The sequence below is a fragment of the Plectropomus leopardus genome, chromosome 19 (genome assembly GCF_008729295.1).
Source record: "Plectropomus leopardus isolate mb chromosome 19, YSFRI_Pleo_2.0, whole genome shotgun sequence".
Classification (NCBI taxonomy): Eukaryota; Metazoa; Chordata; class Actinopteri; order Perciformes; family Serranidae; genus Plectropomus; species Plectropomus leopardus.
In genome coordinates this window covers 5,466,280-5,485,673 of record NC_056481.1, presented here as the reverse complement: position 1 = coordinate 5,485,673, position 19,394 = coordinate 5,466,280, and the positions used below count along the sequence as shown (strand labels likewise).

The 19,394-nt window shown below is 37.8% G+C and overlaps 1 protein-coding gene and 1 non-coding gene across 3 annotated transcripts in view; both read right to left on the bottom strand.

Annotated features, from left to right (window-relative positions):
* The window catches only part of arhgap27 (Rho GTPase activating protein 27), a 30,785-nt gene extending 13,507 nt beyond the window's left edge, over positions 1-17,278 (bottom strand). Inside the window, exons 1-2 of one of the 2 annotated variants that reach the window (XM_042507700.1) lie at positions 17,218-17,278; positions 14,106-14,929 (exon numbers count right to left, since the gene is read on the bottom strand). In XM_042507700.1, the coding sequence (XP_042363634.1) occupies positions 14,106-14,876 (771 nt within the window). In that variant the 5' untranslated portion in view covers positions 14,877-14,929; positions 17,218-17,278. Of the gene's footprint in view, positions 1-3,931; positions 4,391-14,105; positions 14,930-17,217 lie in introns of those variants that run through there. The other variant, XM_042507701.1, reaches the window with a different exon arrangement.
* A 1,535-nt stretch (positions 17,279-18,813) lies between these two features.
* LOC121959395 lies at positions 18,814-18,928 on the bottom strand. Its single transcript, XR_006106905.1, has one exon. It is a non-coding gene; the product is annotated as a U5 spliceosomal RNA (small nuclear RNA).
* Positions 18,929-19,394: the final 466 nt, after the last annotated feature.

The window sequence follows — 19,394 nt, the reverse complement described above, 5'->3', positions numbered from 1 at the left end:
TTTGGTAAAAAAAAGTATCATATTTGTCTTTCTCCATACTTCCCAGCCCTAGTGAGTGCTTTTGTTAAGACTTTTTTTCAGTAAAACAAGCTTGTAAATGACAGTGTTTGGTGTACTTGTACTTCCCAAGATAAAAGCAGTGTTAACAAGAGTCAAGTACCAGCTTTCAGCCCACCGCGCTCTACAGCAAAGCTCTTAACAAGTCAGCCTTCCGCATCTTACAGAGCACCAGAGCACAGGAAGTAGCCCGCAGCTGAAAAAAAAACACACACAGGCACACACACACACACACCACAGAGGCGTTCCTCCTGCAATAATGATCATTACCTAATTCTAGTCTCATTTTCAAAAACGCCCACACACAGAAGTTTAATACTCTTATATCAAAACAATGTCCAGGGGTCATGTCTGTGTTAGTCATCCCGCGAAAAAAGACAAAGGGTGCCAGTCTGAGGTGTGTTTTAAGGTTGACATAATGCTAGATTTAAAAAAATACAAAAAAAACCCTCCCATACCAATGAGAGCATCTGACCACGTGTTAAGTGCAGAGGACTAAAAACCTGGTTAAATTTCACCTCTATAGTCAAACACTGTCTCGCCTTTTCATGAACAAAAACCAATTTCCATTGTTCTGATACAAACTGCATTTTCAGTTTCTGTCTAATAGAGGGAAGCTGCTGAAACCTACATGTCATTCTACTTTCAAGAGCAGATGATTTGACTTTCTGCATGGCAGGAACATGCAAAATGGACCTGATCATCACCAACAATTTGTTTACGACAATTACGAGTGAAACTGAAGACAAAGGCCGCTTCTGTCATCCTCTCAAACTGTGACGCAATGAAAAGTTGCACTTGAAATGACCCCCGCTAAAAAAACAACAATGTGATCTTTCTTCAAGTTGTTCCTTTTTTTCTCTCACCTGGGCTCCACTGAGGCCGTTATTCTTCGCCGTGAGACTCCTGCAGAGTCTTTCATTCGCCTTCATGATGGCACAAAGAGACTACACTCCTTCAGAAGACACACTAACTACGTCTTGTCTCAGCGAGTCTCACAGTCTATATTTACCAAGACCTGAGACCTGTGTGTGTGTGTGTGTGCTGCAGCTGTTGATCCCTGAGGTAAATGTGCAGTGCTATAAAGAGGAGACATGTAGGGACGCCTGCGAGTACATTTACTCCTGCACTATGCTTTGGTAAAATTTAGAGATACTTACATGAGTATCTTGATGATAATCTACATTATTCTCTGTGGCACACTATTTTGATTGCCCCAGTGCACACTGGTTACTACTTATGCACTTAAACTAGTAACTATAATCTTGTCTCGTCACATGATCAAATTTAGACTTGACACTGGTTAACATAAACACATATTAGCCAGAAATCATCATTGCAAAGAAATTATTCTATTAATACAACAGTTTTTTTTTTAATAGTTTATTTAAATTAAGCACAGATTTTATAACATGTTTTGTTATAGATTGCTACCATAAAAACCATGATCGAGTCGGGTTTTCAGAGGCACGTTTAGTAAATGGCACCAATTCCGTCTGAGTTTTTGTTAAACATATCTCTACGGTGGCAATCTGAATTACTAGCAAGGGTTTGTCCTCTGCCTTATATATTCTTTATATATTGCTCACATCATGGGCCCGAGTGAAACCGCCCCGCGTGCACTGTCTATATTTACCCTGATTATACTTCCACTCCACTACATTTTAGAGGCAAATATTGTACTTTTTAACATACTACATTTATTTGACAGCTGTATTTACTTGATACTTGTTGCCATATAAGATCCCTAATTGTGCCCCTAAAGTCTTTTTTTCTTGTTTTTAATGCAAAAACACAGTATTTTCTAATTTAAAGTTAAAATTTTCATATTTTTTTTTCCAGCAACCTGCCTTACTGTCATTTGACCGCGCCTTTCTAGAGCATTTTTTAACGAATTTAAAAAAAGAAATTGCTTGAACACTGTATTGTTGTTGCAATGACAGATTACACACACACACACACACACACATATATATGTATATATCAATATTTAAAGTATATGTATAATACAAAACCATCGAATGAATCAACAGTTCAACTCAAAACAGCTGTTGTGGTTTTTGTCTTTCCACTGTTCCAACAATCACAATCTTTAGTTTGATTGAAATTAACCCTTAATGCACCCAGTTCGAGGCTGGTGAATTTGATGAAAGCGATTTCAAAGTTGTTTCTGGTTATACAAAAATCATCTTTCTCTTTAAAAAGAAAGGTCTGTCTTTGTAGCGAACCTTTCTATAGCGCTGTCAGACACTTAGAATAACAATGTGAGCTGTCAGTGGCAAAAACAAGCACTTTTAGTGGCCGTAAATTGATAGTGCAAACATAAATTGCGGATGCTGGCTGTAGCACTTTTGCTAATTTCTGGATTATTGTTTGTCATTTAAACACTAAAACACAGGAGAATAGTGTCCAGGTTGAAAAAATACAAAAATTACCCTTTAATGAAAGGAAGTGAAAACTTCATCCACCAATTTGGCTGAGGAGCTCGGGAGATTTAACATGAATAAAACTTATATAATAAGGGGAGGAGAGCGTTTCCGCACTATGGATTTCATGATCAGCTGTGTGGTTTTGTTATCGGTCCATTCAATGTTATCACTTTGCTGACTTTGCTTCATTATTGATCTCAATCTAACCACGAGGCAATCAATGATGAACAGCCAGACAACTGACCCCTAAACAGATTGATTCCTAACAGCACAACACGGCTCCACAGAGCAGACAGAGGAAATGAAAGAGCTGCATCATTGATCCCTGAAATAGCTACGCTGGAACGCCCACATGCACTGGAAGGAAAACTTTACCAACAGATAAACAAGCATGATGTAAACATGTGTCAGACTGCAGCCACTTTGAAGGGAATTCCACTAAAACATAAATATGGAAAACATGTCAGTCCAAGTACTACTACTCAAGACGTAATGGCCCAAAATGAGCAAGAAATTAGTACAAAAAAAATTAAATTTGAAAATATGCAAACAAAAAAGTAAAACAAAAAAGCAAACAAGAAAAGATCCTAAGAAAAGGTGCTAAAAAACACATTTTTATTTTATATTTTTTATTTTATCCTATAACATAAATTTTAATAATAAATAATCAAAATCTTTAGTATTTTTGCCTATTTTTTTGGATAATTTTCTAATAATTGTCCCCTCTTTTTTATTTTCATTTTATCTATTTTATTTTTTGCTCATCTTTTCCTAATTTCTTGCAATTTATGGGCAGTTCTTGCCAAGTTGCTCATTGACTTCTTCCCATGTTTAAGAAAGATATCAAACCATTTCCCTCAGGCTTCAGAGGTTAAACAGCTTGTGAATCTCACTTATGTTTGGTAGGCCTGTTTGACTCTTGTGTTCTTGCCTTCTGAGCATCCTGTTTCTGTTTTTTGTTTCTGTTTAGAAACTCTTGTTTTTAAAGATGCTATATAAATCATGATCATCATCATTATTCAGAGTTTTTCCAAAACAGGACTGAAATACTCAACATACTCAACTCAACTGCCAAATTCAGACCTAAATGCATAAATACCAAAGTTTTTCCCACGGCTACTTTCAGATGAAAATGAAGAGCTTGAGACTGAAGCCGTTTTACACAAAAGAACACATACAAGAGCTCTTAAACATCCAAATTTCACATCGAAACCAGCATTTACAACGGCTGAGCTTTTCAGCATCAGCGCTCAGCTCACTATTTACGCCATCGTACTAAGCACAGGAAAGGAAACATGCAGAGGTGGTATGTTTACGCGAAGCAGGAAGCAAGACTGTCATCTAAACTCATCAAAACATATAATCACAAAAGCACGCTGACCACAGACAATTAAAGTTTACAATGTAGCAATAAAAGCTGCTTTGATGCTGCCGTGATCACCTACCTGAGGAGCCACCGGCAGAGTCAAGCCCCGCTTGGCCCCTTGACTTGGCCAAACCCTGGCGTACATGTCCATCATGTTTATATCGTCCTACCGAGAGAAGCCATAAATCCAAGTCTACAAATGGACATCAAACTCGCGTTAAATCAACTTGTGATGGGAGAGAAAGAGGCGAAACTCTCACACACACATCCTCCTCTCGCAGCAGCTGTGACAGTTGCAGCCCAAATAGAAAGGAGAACTGTGAGCTCTGTTACAATAGCAGCAGGAAGGGACTGTGTGAGGGTGAGAGTGTGTGTGTGGGTGGGTGAGTGTGTTTGTGTGTTCATATGCATGAATTCCTGTGTGCAGGGCAGGGGGATAGAGGGCAACTGTCTGTGTGGAGCCAAAAGCAGATAACAAAAACAAGACAGAGACGACACTTGGATAGAGGGAGCGACATTAACTCTGCAGGTCACTGTAACCTATTTCCTGCTTGTATGCCCATACATGATAAAAAAAGGAGCTGTCGTCATAGAAACAATTATCTTAAAAGAGTGCACGCCTTTTGGTTTAGGGTCATACTCAAGAGAAGATATCAAAGAACAAGACAGACACTGAAAACTGCTTCGTTTTCATCCACGTGCTGTAAAGTGTTACAGTGTCTGACCCTCTACAACTGCAGGTCACTCAGCTAATAACGGGAAAAAAGGGAAGCAATATTTCCCACTATAATATGGGAGGCTGCTTTTTTATTCTGATGAGACATCATGTTGTTAAAACTGTCAAGCCCACAAGGCTTGAAACAGGAAGTCTGGTTTTAAGGCCAATTGTTCCACCATCACTTCCTTTTGCACGGGCAACATTGTTTGCAGACAGCAGGGATGGCAACATGTGGCTGGTTTTGTGGCAGTTTTGGGGACAGGGCTAATCTCAAATTAGGTTTGAGGCTTGTGAGCTTTAGTTTACATTTATGCTTGTTGATAACAGTGCCAGTGGTGAATCGATGCTTCCTGGAACATCAAAAACATTTCAAATGCAGTCGTGTCTGGACAGAGGGTAGTTTGCCATTCAAATGTGACTTGGAAAAACCTTGAAAGGATTCTGCTCTTGTTTTGGATTTTTTTTCCACAAGTTCATCTATTTGTTGCAGCCCACCAAGATCAAAACATCTGCCGCCATGAATTGATTTTATATTTTCGGAGCTGGACCGTTCATTTGGAGCACTGTTGGAATACATATAATTTGGTTATTGATTGCACTTGCTCTCGGATTGCAGAGCATACTCTGGGTACAGATGGAGCAGCAGAACACCAGACACAGTCAAAATTAAACTTAAGCCTCATTCCCACTGCACAAAAAACCTGACAACACTCACTAACATTTGGCTTATAAATGCAATAGGAATGCGTACGATCGGCATTCACACCCGCGTCAAATGACTTTGAAGTAGTTGTGGGTATTTACCACCTCCATCTCCAATCTGTATTGATGCGAGTACAGCACCTGGGTGAACACTGTAATGTAAGCGCCTTAATCGTCAAGATATAATGACGCGCTGTCACTTATTACTGTCTGTCTGCTCCTAAGAAGCACTAAAACATTATTCCACATTAGTCTGCACCATCTTTGAGATGGAGACTGAATAAGTCTGAGATATGGAAAAAGAGGAAACCACTGAAAAGTTTTCAAAGACTGCTGTTCCTGCTGCTGTTTATGTTTTCCTGCCTGTTCGTGACCTTACATGGACACACCAACAAAACAACCCCCACACACACAAAAGCTGACCGAAGGGCAGACTTGTGTGCTGCAGCGCTCTGTTCACTGGCAGTAGGAACGCAGTCTATCGCCTATATTTAGCAGGTTTACCTGTGTTTGAAAAACTTGCATGTACGCGCTAATTTTGGTCGAATAGGGGTGTTAATCTTTAATGCACTGAGTCTTAAAGTTTGCTTTACTTATTTGTAAAGTGTCTTGGACAGCGCTCTGTGAATAAAATGTAGTATTATCATTATTATTAAAGGTTGTTTCACAAATGTGTATGATTGAATTTGTGCTCATACAAAGGTAGTGTAATGAACTGCTTAATTACTTTATAACAGTTCAGTTATTTTTTATAATGGAAATTTCTTTTTTCTGGCACAAAAGGGAGAATAAATAACAACAGAACCAAATAAACAACAACAGCAAAAAAACATTGGCTATCGTCCAAATTGGTATTTTAAACAGCCAAAAATCCCAATTTTTTTCTGTTTTGTCTGCTATAGGCAACTGATTGTCTTAAGCTTGTTTTACTTGGAAGCAGCAAATGGACATTAAATACTAGTACTTTTTAGCAACTGCATGTAACCCTTGAACAATGTTTCCGAGCATGATTTCCATCCTCGAGCGCAGAGCAGACAACTCGTTGCCCTCAGCAATGCATGAAGCAGCAATCTGCTTGATTACTTAACCACATTAGCGCTCATCCAATCAAACAATGGAGAGCCAAATTGGGGCCCAAATCACGCCACAAAGCACACAGTTGAGCTATTGAATCATTGTGGCTCCACCTCCTCTTACATCACACTCCTCATGGCCCAGAATCCAGGATAACTCCGGAAAAACTCAATGTGGAATCCATCAGCTTATCACGTCCTTATCTTTGCACTTCAGGCCAAGTCTGCATGCCAGCGTGCAAAACCTGCTGATATTGCTTGTTTCTGACAGATTTCTCCCACTCTGCCGCTGTAGGTGAAGTGTTTTCAGTGTAGGAGGGGAATTATCAAAGTTTTTGCAGTGCTCTCCGAGGCAACTGAAAATGGAAACCCCAATCTTTTGCAAAGGTGTCACCTTGACAGTTAGTTGCAGGTGCAAGTAGACATTAACACAGGGTTAATATAGTCCCAGGCAAGTTAGATTTAAGACTTTTTTTTACAACCACTTAGAATGAAATTTAAGACCAATTTTAAAACAATCAAAACTGACATCAATTTCTTTGGGAGAAATTTTGCCCAAATATTTAATGTAGCATAAAACATGACTTTATGGTGATGTTCATGTGGGTGGAATTTGGCATATTTTACATATGTATTAAAAAAAAAGATAATAATAAATGAAAAACTAAAATAAAAGATGCTTCTATTTATTTATTTTTTTTAAAAATCAGAAAATCGTACTTCCTATGTCTTAGCATTTGACTTTTGAAATATTTTTGTAAGACATTTTAATACCAATTACGGGCTCAATTTTAGATTAATTAATTCAATGCCTTTTAAGACTTTTTGAGGATCTGCAGGAACCCTGCATTAACAGTCTGCATGCAAACAAATTGAAAACATTTTTCCATCAATATTCAGCACTAATAACTGCAACAAAGCACCGCTTTACTCAATGTAGGCTGAACCAAATGATAGGATCACTGCAACCAAGCACGCCATTACAACTTTACAAAAACATTTTGCACATAGTAATGACACAAAAGGCATTCCTGTGCAATGACTCATGCAACTCCTGACAAAGACAAGGTGTATCTTTACGTTACTTCTTCTCATTATTGCACGGTGTTTAAGAGACCGTCTAGAGGAGATTCAAGTAATGAAGCAAAAGTCGAGAAAAATGTAGACTCTCTGCTTTCTCTTGTCCTGCTTTGCATGCTGGGTGTGAGCACAAGTTCACAATCCTGTAATCATATTGTTTATAAACATATTTCTGAAACGTGCTCTTTGAGTCTGCCTTAACCTCACTTTGTACCTCTCATGTATGACCATTACATATGAGGCACAGAGTTAAATGTCACTTTTTTCTGAAAAATAAATACCCAGAGATCTTTTAGAGAATAAAATAAAATAATAAAATAATTAAAATAACACCACCTGCTGTTCTGGAGATATTTCCAGAATCATTAAAAGACTAGTCTAGACTAGTCTAGTAATAACTAGACTAGTCTAGTTATTATTTCTTTTTGCATGTTTAAAAAAAACAATTTAACCTGTTTTCCAAGTTGTGACTGTATTTACCAGTCCAAACAAAGACTTATCTTTTTGATCAATTTCCAAAGTTCCCTGCACATTAATTTCTTTGTGTTGGCCCGTCACGATTAAATATCTGCTGCTACATATTGATTTTATATTTTTAGAGCTTGATCATTGGGAGCACAAATAGAATATATATACTGTCTGGTTATTGTTTGCACCACACTCTCGGAGCGCAGAGTGTACCCCGGGTACAGACGGAGCAGCAGAACGTCATGGGCAGTGAAAGTGAGACTAAATCGTTCGCACTTATCCAGCCCGCTACTGAAACTCCTCAAACTGTTCTGCTTTGACATGATCCCAAAAAAACGCTTGAATTTAGAGAGAGGGAACACATAATATTGAAAAAGGGACACAAAAACAATTGAAAATAAAAGAAGACGAAAAACAAAAAATGGAAAGTTTGGCCACAACAGGGTGCCAAGTGGCCTGCGGACTATTTTCTAATTCACAATGAAAAAACATTGATTCGCACAGGTAATTAATTTAAACTGATAAATGTTAATGTTTGTTTATTAACTGGCCCCTTGCCTTCTGTGATTTTGCAAGAGTTCCCCCCGGGCAAAGCAAGTTAAGTATCCCTGCTGTTTGTCATACCTGCCAACTTAAGAAAGTTGTTAAAAATCTTTTCTTTCACTTTAATCATGCAATAGAGAGAATCTTTTTTATCCAAATAGTAGACTCTTTGAGGACTGGTGACAGATCATTTTTAAGAAAACTGGATTCTTAGCTCTGTAATTCACATGTACTGATAATGCACGAGAGGCACAAACTCGCTACCCTCATGTCGTATATGAGGCGTGTACAGAACATGCAGTTCAAATGAAAAATGTGCACAGACTTGTGTGACGTACAGGCTGCTAGTGCAAGCTCAAACTGAGGCAGAATGAATCTCAATCCGGTGAGCTTTTCAGTCAAATAGCAAAATACACTGATGTTCCCAGCTACACAATATGACCAAAGAATGGTAAAAATGAAAAGCTCATCTTGACCAGGAGGGGAAAGCTGCATGCACCTGTCCTCACACACCTGACGGACGTGCGCTCTGTCAAGCAGGCATGTAAAGCGAAGTCTGACGACACCCTCACACTACCTGTCAGAGCAGTTTTTAGGCATTTGATTTGGTATGTTTCACAAAGCAGAGGATATTACTGTACGCTTGCTCTCCATGGAGCTTTAGTTCATCCAGTTTTTTTAAAACATGTTAGAGCGGTCTCAGCTGTTCACCTTTAAATGCCAAAATATCCAAATATCACAATATCACTCGCTCAGTGGTGCTACGTGAGCGAGCAGTTGATGCACCAGGGTTCCTACAGTGAGAGGAAAATTAGATTTAAGACCTTTTAAGACTATGTTAGTGCCACTTGGAATGAAATGTAAGACCAATTTTACAAAACTGAACTGTTATCAGTTACTAGTTAAACTTTCAAATATTAATTGTAACATAAACATGACTGTTTTTGGGAAATACCTGGTGTTTGTTAATGTGTTTTCTTGGCTATTTTATGTTTGCCATTGAATAGAATTTGAGGGAAAATGTCCATAAAACTATATTTGGACTTCTTATAATTATATATCATAAAATTATGTTACAGAAAAAAAAAACTATAATACATGTTTTTCACGTGGTAATTTTCTTGTTTTGGATTTTAATTTGCTATTTTTTTTCCTTTTTTTGCTTATTTTCAGGTAATTTACATGTAATTCCTCAATAATCTCTTGCTAATTTGGAGGCCCATTTCTTGTTAAGTTGCTTGTCGCCATCTTTCCATGGTTTTAAAAGAAATCAAGCCCTCAGGTTTCAAAGGGTTAAAAAGCCTTTTACGGCACATATCTCCAACACTCGGCAACTCGCACCAAAACCATCTGGACTGAGAAACAGCACTGCAGCACTTTTGATTTTGGAATGAACCGTCCCTTTAAGTGATGAAGATTTCTTGGACATGTTGTGTTCAGGATTCATCATGTGCCATAAAGAGCAAAAACAAAAGCTCAACTCACACCAAAACAAAAAGACGAACACCGCCATCACTAAAACAAAGCCAAACCTGAATTTTCAAATGCGTCTTCCTGCAAGCTGCAAAGTTATCTCTAACTAACTTCCCAGTCCCAACTGGATTTGTCTTCCACTTACCAAACTTAATATCCCAACTGAGACCAAAGAACAACCGGCATACCCTCGATATTAAGTGACCTACATTTGGGGCTAATTGCAAGTTCTGCACATTACATATGCACACACACGCCGACTGCATGGCAGAGCTGGCACTAAAAAGTACTAAAGCCCTGCTTGTTGGGAGTCAGGCCAGACCCCCTCACATCACCATGGAGAAGGCCCTCCATTGTGGGGGGAGAATTAATGCACTTGAGGGGTCCTGGCACGTCTACAGTCCTGGGGCTCATTCATGCTTCCCCCGAGGGGACATTAAAACCAGTTTGCAGGAATTCATATATCTAATCAGGGTTCCCACACATTTTCATGGACTAAATTTAAGAACTTTTTCATGACTGTTCAAGGATCCTTTTTTTCTGCTCAGTCTGTTTTTAAATACATCAAATTCAAACTCTGTTCAAATATAATTTTAGTGTCCCACATAAAAGTGTTCAAGGACTGTCAGCAATGTGAAAATCATACAATAATTTTTGTTTTTTAAGTTTTTGGTTGTGATAAATTGTGTCACTTTTGTGAGTTTTAAAAGAACACATGCCTTTCAAAAAATGTAAGAAAAAACAAACAAAAAAATATTGTCCCCAAATTTTAAAGTCTTCTATAAAAATCACTGAAAGTTTTTAAAGAAAAAAAACCCTGCTAATACACACCTTCCAAATCTATTTCTTAACAAAAAAGCCCAAAATGTTTAATAAGAAAAAAATTGCAAAATAAGAAAGAAAAGGGGAAAACACTGCTAAAACTATTTTTTAGAGAAAACAAGCTTTCCAAACACGTTTTCTTGGGAGGAAATTTCTTTTTAAATATTTTTCTATGGAAATCACATTTTTTTTAAAAGAAGAAAATCATAAAGATTGTTTTTTGAAAAATAGTTTTGTTTTTGTTTGTTTTTTTTTTAAATCGCTGTTATGTTACTAATTATAATTACAACATAATGCAACACATTTTCGTGATTTTTATTAGTAACATTACTTTTTCGGGCCTGGAAAATGTGACTGTGAAATTCCATGACTATTCCAAGTTTTCCATGACCGTTGGAACTCTGTCTAACTGTATTAAACTCAAACAAACCTCCCACTTCGACAACAAACTGGTAATTACAGTGTTTTGGTGGAGTCACTGGGTATACTGGGAGAGGCTGCAGCCATTAGTGCCACACGCACAGAAACTGGAAATCTTATCTACCACTTTCTCCTTCACAAACTGGCTCGTCACCTTGCAACAGGTGCAAAAACAACATCCCGGAAACTTACCTGAAACTTCAGCTTTTCGTAATCGGTATTCAGCGAACTACATCCAGGAGGGGAGAGGGTTTAACGAGGCAAACAAGCGCAAATGTTTCATCGTCTCCCTGCGGTTCGGTTAATCACAATTCCCAGGATCGTCCCCGGTGCTGGGGAAACCAGGTGGCAGCTGGAGGTTTGGGAGTGGCTGGCAGCTTTCGGATTAACTCTTTCCTTTCCTCGGAAGAAGTCACCCAGCCGACAGTACCTGTTTGTAACCTGTTCTCGAGTTACCTCACTGGCTGTGCGCTGACAGCGCTGAAGCTGATAACAAACCCTCCTCCTCTGCATCAACAAAATGTGCAATCAAAAATTTAAAGTATACACACCCGGTTAAAGAGACTCCACACCCGCAGAAACTTTCACCGAGCAAAACTGAGCTCCTGAATCAGCTGCTTTAGCCGAGGTACTAAAGAAACACCTCTTTTTTTCGCCCATTGAAATGGCATGAAGGGGACGGCCGGCCATTCATATGCTGATGAGCTGGCACAGATACTGTGAACTCAACCAATACGGTCCTCCAAGTCTGCACTTTCTCTGCAAAAAGTGTCCAAATCAACCTCTGATAAGATCTCTAAAATCTAATCAAATCTAATGGTCCCAATCAGTGGTGGAAAGTAATGAAGTAGATTTACTCATGTACAGTAATTAAAGGGATTTTTACACATCAAAGTCTGTCCTTTAACACTTGTGTCCGCAGTTAAACCTCTGTGACCTCAGAAAACTGGTTTCATTTCTTTCACAAACATGAGAGTATAGATAATAGGCAACTTCACAAGAAATGTCCCATTAAGTGAAAATGGGAAAAAAAAGTAACATGTGACAAGGAAATGACCTGGCAGTTAGCCAGGAAAGATTTTTTTTTAAAAATAAAATAAAAAGTGACATGTTACAAGGAAATGACAATGCAGTTAGGATTATTAAATATTATCCCCCCCCCCCCCCCAAAAAAAACTAAAAATAAACCTAGGGAAAAATGTCCATAAAACCATATTTATATTTTTTATAAAAATATGTAAAATTATGTTACAAAAAATAATACATGTGTTTTACATACGGCTTCTTTAGGTTATTTTTTGTTGTTTTTCCTTTGCGCTTTCTTCCCTTTTTTCAGGTAATTTATTCCTTTTTTTTTTAAAAAAAAATATTTATTTTACTAATTTATTGCTAGTTTTGGCCTTTTGTTGTTAAGTGGCTTTTCACCTTCTTTCCAGGGTTTTGAAAGAAATCAAGCCCATTTGCTCAGATTTCAAAGGATTAAAAAGCCCTTCACAGCTCTACTGTAAACTAAATATACAAAATTAACTTCATTTTGACCAACTGCAAAATAAAAATTCTGCTTATATGTATTTAATAATAATAATAAAAAGAATAGAGCTTTTCATTTTGTAGCACAGCATGTTTTCCCAACCCTATCTTATGCTTTCTTATCTTGTTTGATACAAGTGTTTTGAGACTACTATCAACTGAAAGCACTTGACACATAAATTATCTCCATTTAACTAATAACGTGACTCGTAATAGTAATTGGCCGCATCAGTGATGATTTAGTGTCCTCTCAAATACTTATATACACTTATGCAAACAAGTAATGTGTATTTTGTATTTATAATAAAAAAAAAGTGGATATTTGTGCTAAATTTGCAGAAATTCACCTGAAGTTTTCTTAAAATTCCAAGTTCACAAGAATGGTGACCTTGACCTCTGACCTATGGCCACCAAAATCTAACCAGTTCATCCGTGAATCCAAGTGGATGTTTGTGCCAAATTTGAGAAAAATCCTTTGCAGACAGACGTGTTTTTGCATTGACATAAAATACTTTTTTTTCTGGTGGTCACCGCCAAAAAAGCCACTTAAATCTTCGACGACTCAATGCTGTAAGCACAGGCGTCGCTTTCATTTCTACATTATGAGGGAGGACACATAAAGCAGGGGTCTCCATATGAAAATTTTGAGCATCAAACACATAATTTTCTGCATTCCCATGGGTTTCTATGCACCAATTTATCACTTTTCTGCATTCATTTAAGGTTTATATGTCTTATTTTTTTTAAAAAAGTCCCCTGTTACAAATGCCCTAAAAACTGCAGGTGAAGTGTTCCCTGCATCTTCTTCAAAATCACCTATTATTATGAGACAATAAAACCTGAAAACCTCTGTGTATCTCTTTTACCTGATGAAACTGCGCCCTCTGCTGGCTGTAAAATCACACCGACACATTTGTGCTCCAGCTTGTGTGACACTGAAACAGAATAATAAATAAAAACAGTCTCTGCGCTACCTATAATTTGCCCTAATCTCATCTTTTTTGTTTTTTCCAAGTTTGAGAATATGCTCATACAAAGTTTACTTTTTTTAACTCAACTTCCAACAGACTTTCGGGTTGATGTGGTGCTTTCGCTACCTGAGAAATGTGGTATAATTTCTGCCCTAATATATGTGCTAGGTGTGGGTTATCACCAGCCATTTATACTCATATGTTTGTTTGTTTTTTTGGCCAAAATCAGCAGAGTTTTGGTCTTTTTCTTTAACAGATCGAATTAAGTCCTTAATATCACTGCTGTACCCAGCCCTTTGGGATAGCCCCTGCGGTGGTTTCTCTCTCTCTGTTTTGTTTTCGGTTCTACCACACCACAGAGAGGGTGGGGAGGGAAAAAACAAAACAAAAAAAACTCTAGGACATGGATCCCAAAATAAAATAAAAACAGTAATACTAAAATTAAAACCTTACCTGCTCAGCGGGAGGTTCATCCGTAGAAGTTTTCTCTGCAGTTTGATTCTGCTGCTCCAACGTCAATGTGTCAGAAACAGGACCAAGCACCTCAGAATAAGTGTCAAATTCTGGGATGTTTATCTCTGGTATGGTGTCGTATATGTGTGAATCCGGGGGTAAAGGGAAGTCCATATCCTCACCGTGTGGAAAAGTCTGTTCGACAGCGTCATGCTGCAGTGAGCTTTCTGTGTGTCCGTTTTTGACCTTTGGCACAGGATGAGATTTTGCATAGAGCTGCATGTTGTCAGTATTCAGAGGTGCAGAGGGGACTGAAGAGCGTTCTGTCGAATCATGTGTCTTTATATTATCCTGACTGTGTGCAAAGCTGATTTTTCCTTCCTCCACAGTCTCACAGGGCTTCTTCACATCTGGTATGTCACAAAAACCAAAAGTGGAGAACCGGTGCGTCTCTTTTGAAGCATCCTGAGCAGATACATGAATCACTGCTGTCGCTTTATGTTGTGTCTTTGCAGCCGTGTCCTCTGACCTGCAGTTAGTCTCAGGTGAGTCCAGCTTTTTAGGAGCAGGAGAGTCTTCTTTAAGTGACTGGATCTCCTTCACATACTGCGCGGGGACATAAAAGGGCTTGGTGTGCTGGTCTTTGCGGACATGCCACCAGTGCTCATTAGTCTTTGAGACCAGGATGTAACTTTCATTCGGTTTGATGGACACGAGGTGACCATCCTTGGCCGCGTACTCAAATGCATGCTGCACTGACACGAGCTCCATGCTGCGGTGCGCCGCTGAGGCCTCTGTGTTACTGCAGCTTTAACATCTTGGAGCTGCAAATAGAGGAAATGTGAAGTTAGCGTGGCTCTCAAAAAAAGAGTTTAATTTTAAATGTCAGCTCATTGTCACACAGTTCCACCAACAGAAACTTGTTACTTCTTTTCACGGTATCGGTCCACTCTGCAATGTGAGCGTCATGGACGCATTATGAGACGACAGTCCTCGAGGCTCAGACATGTGAAACGACCCCCCCCCTAAAAAAGAAGAAAGCTAAGTCAAGTCAGATTTTATTTATGTGGTTTATTATTACATATAATTTCCTCAGGCGGGGTTGAATGTTCTTAATCTTAAAAATTCCTCTGCAGAGATCTGTTTTCACACTGACATAAAATACTTTTTCTCTGTTGCTCACTGACAAAAAAGCCTCTTAAAATTTACTATGATTCAATGTTGTAAGCACATTTGTAGGTTTCATATCTACATTGAGAGATTAGATTAAATTTCATTACATTAGATCTTTATTTGTCCAAAATGTGGAAAATTGAGGACACGTGAAGCATAAAACATAAATCAGGGGCTTTGGGGGCTCTCCATATGAAACTTTTGAGCATCAAACACATAATTTTCTGCATTATGGTGAATTTCTATGCACCAATTTATGACTTTTCAATTTAAGGTGAAAGTGTCTTAAATTTAGACCCCTGCAGTAGCAAGATCCCCGAACTTAAAATGTATTTTTAATGTCATTTTGAATCTCTTCGCGGTAATATTGTATCTCTCTGAAGCACTTTTATGTCTGTTGTGATTTTGCATTTCCCACTAGTTGTTTTGTGGACATTTTTCATCTTGTTGCAGTTGCTTTGGGTCTCCTCCTCTGTTGTTTTGCATCTCCCTCTAGTCACTTTGTGGTCACTTTGCATCCCACTGTAGTTGTTTTGGATCTCTTGGTGGTCATTTTTTGTCTCCTTGTAGTTGTTAAGCATCTCTTTATGCTTATTTGGAGTCTCTCTGTGGTAATATTACATCTGTTTGTAGTAGTTTTGGGTCTGTTGTCATTTTGCGTCTCCCTTTAGTCATTTTGCATCTCACTGCAGGTGTTTTGCACCACTTTTGTTCTCATTTCGCGTCTGCAGTCATTTTGAATTTCACTGCAGTCGATTTGGGTACCTTCATGGTCATATTTTGTCACATCATTATCACTTTGCACTTCTCATGTGGTCTCTGCATCCGTCGTCATTTTGCACCTCTATTGTGGTCATTTTACATCTCGCTTTAGTAAATTTGCATCTTTTTGTAGTAGTTTTGGGTCTCTCGGTCGGTGGTTTTGTTGTCATTTTGCATCATGTTGTAATTATTTTGGGTCACTTTGAGGTCGTTTGAGTCTCTTTTATTCGTCTCAATATCTCTCCTGTAGTCATTTTGCTTCCATAGTAGCAGTTTTGTGTCAAGTGTATTCTTAGGTCTCCCTGTAGTAGTTTTGTAGTCATTTTGCATCTCTTTGCAGTCATTTGGGGTTTTCTTTGTTGTTGTTTAGCACCTCTATTGTGGTAAATTTGCATCTATTTAAGGTCATTTTGCACCTTTTTGTGGCAGTTTTTGTGTCCATTGTCATTTTGCTTCTCCCTCAAGTCATTTTGTGGTCATATTGCATCCCAATGTTGTTATTTTGGTTCTTTTTGAGGGCAATTTTGTCTTTCTGTAGTAATATGATATCTTTTTGTCGTGAGCGTGAGTTTTGTCTAGAGCCTCTTTGCAATTATTTGGGGTTTCTTTGTTGTAATTTTGCACCTCTGTTGTAGTAATTTTGTGTCATTTTGCATCTTGTAGTTGTAGCATCTTGTAGAGTATTAGTTGTATTGTGTTATCCGTCTTTTCAGGTCTCCCCGCAGTGGATTTGGTGTGATTTTCCATCTCAAAGTTGTTTTAGGTTTCATTTCGTGGGTCTTTGTTGTCGTTTTGCATCTCTTTGTAGTCTTTTTTAATGTTGGTTCATAGTCATTTGCTTGACTTTCAAACATCAAATGTAAACATTCACTTTAAGCTGAAAGGCCTCCTGTGTACCTCTGCCTCTGTATCCAGCGAGCCTGCGTACAGGGCCATGTGATGGTTAGTGTTTGACATTATCATAATAACACTGACTTTTGAGAAAGGTTCATGCAATTTCGAGTTAAGATTAATAACAAAAGGCTGGCAGAGGTAAAAGCCTCTATTTCTGTGCACACAGATGCAGAGGAAGTTACCTCCATTTGCTGCAAAACACTTTCAACTTAAACTGACAGACAGACCACTGGAGCAGCAGACTGAAAACTGTGCAGCCACAAAACAGGAAGCCTGCACCAACCTCAGCACGGCGTCGGCGCGACGTCACCTGGCAATCTCAGTTTGCCTTATCAGGCTATGTTTCATCCATGAATCACTCAGAATATTTAAAGCCTTTTGTTGTCTCCTAGAGCACAAAACACAGAGACAACAGGTTGTCATGTTAGCAGATATCTTACATGTAAACGCTGCAATATTTGAGTCTTTCTTGTAGCCATATTGTTAAATAGTAACGTTTGTATTTTATTTTGTGCCTCACATTGTAAGAGCATTGAAAGACTAGTCCTCTTTTTAAATATTTGTCTCTAAATCCTTTTCCCATTTATATTTAATAGCCTCTGCATTTTTCGACAAACAGTCTGACAGGGATTTATATACTTTAGAGATACTTTTAGGAGTTTTCACATCATTGCTGTTCCTTGGGTTGTATTTAATTTTAAACAAACGTGTATAAACTTATGTTATAAAATTGATTATGACAATAAAAAGTTAACTAACATAAGGGAAAAAAAAACTTTACTAATCTAGGACTCATTTCCCAGTTAGATTTAACTCACATTATGCTGAATTTGGCAATTCAGAGTCACTTCACAGAAGTAAGGACAAGTTAGTGCACCTCAAATGAAATATAATACACTTTCAGGCAAAAAAAAGAAAGAAATCAAATCCTGGAGTTGCATACCTCGTGGCTACAAAGTGGGATAATAATTTGTCTACTTGCCTGATTTTGTGTCCAAAAATTCCCCGTCACTGGTCGTCTCGCAAACAACCTTGAAGCAGTTTTGTATCTAAAGAGCCGGAGAGGTAGAGCTCAAACTGCAGCCTACATGTATCGCCTCGGCTCGCCTCGCTCTTGTTTCCTGTTCTGTGTAAGTGTGTGTTTTTCTCTACTGAAACAGGCGACTGGTGATACATTAGAGCACGAAAGCCACAAGAAATGGGAAGTCTGACTTTAACTATACTTCCCAACATATTCTTGATATTTGTGTGTTGTCACTGGTAGGGAGTGGACTGGAAAGAGTGGCGAAGTGGTGATTCAATTTGACATTACAACATAGTTATGCTAAAATTGTAACTTTTTAAAATAATAATAATAAAAAAGGTTACATAAAAAAGTTACATAAATGCATGTTGACATTAAAGCTGATATACAGTGATTATTTGTATCTACTTTAAGCACATGATGGGCACACAAGAATTTAAATGTGACTAATACATGATAATACTATGATTGTGAAATAATTTGAATTATTGTTTTTTGTATTTATTACTGCTATCAGCTGAGCACTGTTGCATCATGTTTAGCACATTTGTCGCCCTCTGCTGGATTTTCAACTCAAATACAATCTGGAATAATACATATATAAATGTAGGTTAAAAAGGGTTTCTAATTGCAAATATCTTCAACACTTTTTAAAAGACTTTTTTTTACAATGATTTTTTTGAATATGGGGCCATAATAAAACATAATAAATAAATAATGATTAAAGTCAAAGAAATTCATTTCAAAATTTTGCAAAGGATTTTGCTCTAGCGCTAAAATAATTGCAAAGTACAATTTATATAATATTGCTTACTACTTTGGAGGACATATTTTTATATTTTCACAGAGAAGGGAAGCCCCGCACGAGGCAGGGCATCAAAAAATTAGTTTGAACTCATAGTGTTGCTCTCCACGGAAATCTTTAGTAAAAGGCGAAAGATTTATACGATCTGAAGAGAAACATGAGTGTACTACCTTCACCGAGTATTACTACTGTAGTCATTTTCCGACATACGCCTTACAGTGACGGTGTCAGCGCGCCAAAACATCCATACAACTTTTCACAACATATATATAATCTACTTATGAGAATATGCGATAGATTGAGAAAAGAAAGAAAAGGTTTGAAGATGAATAAGACATGATAATACTATGACTGTGAGTTAATTTTAATGATTTGTTTTTATATTTATTAGTCAGTCAGCTGACTGTTGCATCATGTTTAGCACATGTGTCGCCCTCTGCTGGATTTTCAACTCAAATACAATCTGGAATAATACATATATAAATCTAGGTTAAAAAAGTATCTGATTGTAAATATCTTCACCACTTTGTAAAAAAACTTTTTTTAACAATAATTATTTGAATATGGGACCGAAATGAAATAATAAATAAATATTGATAAAGGTCAAAGAAATTCATTTCAAAATTTTGCA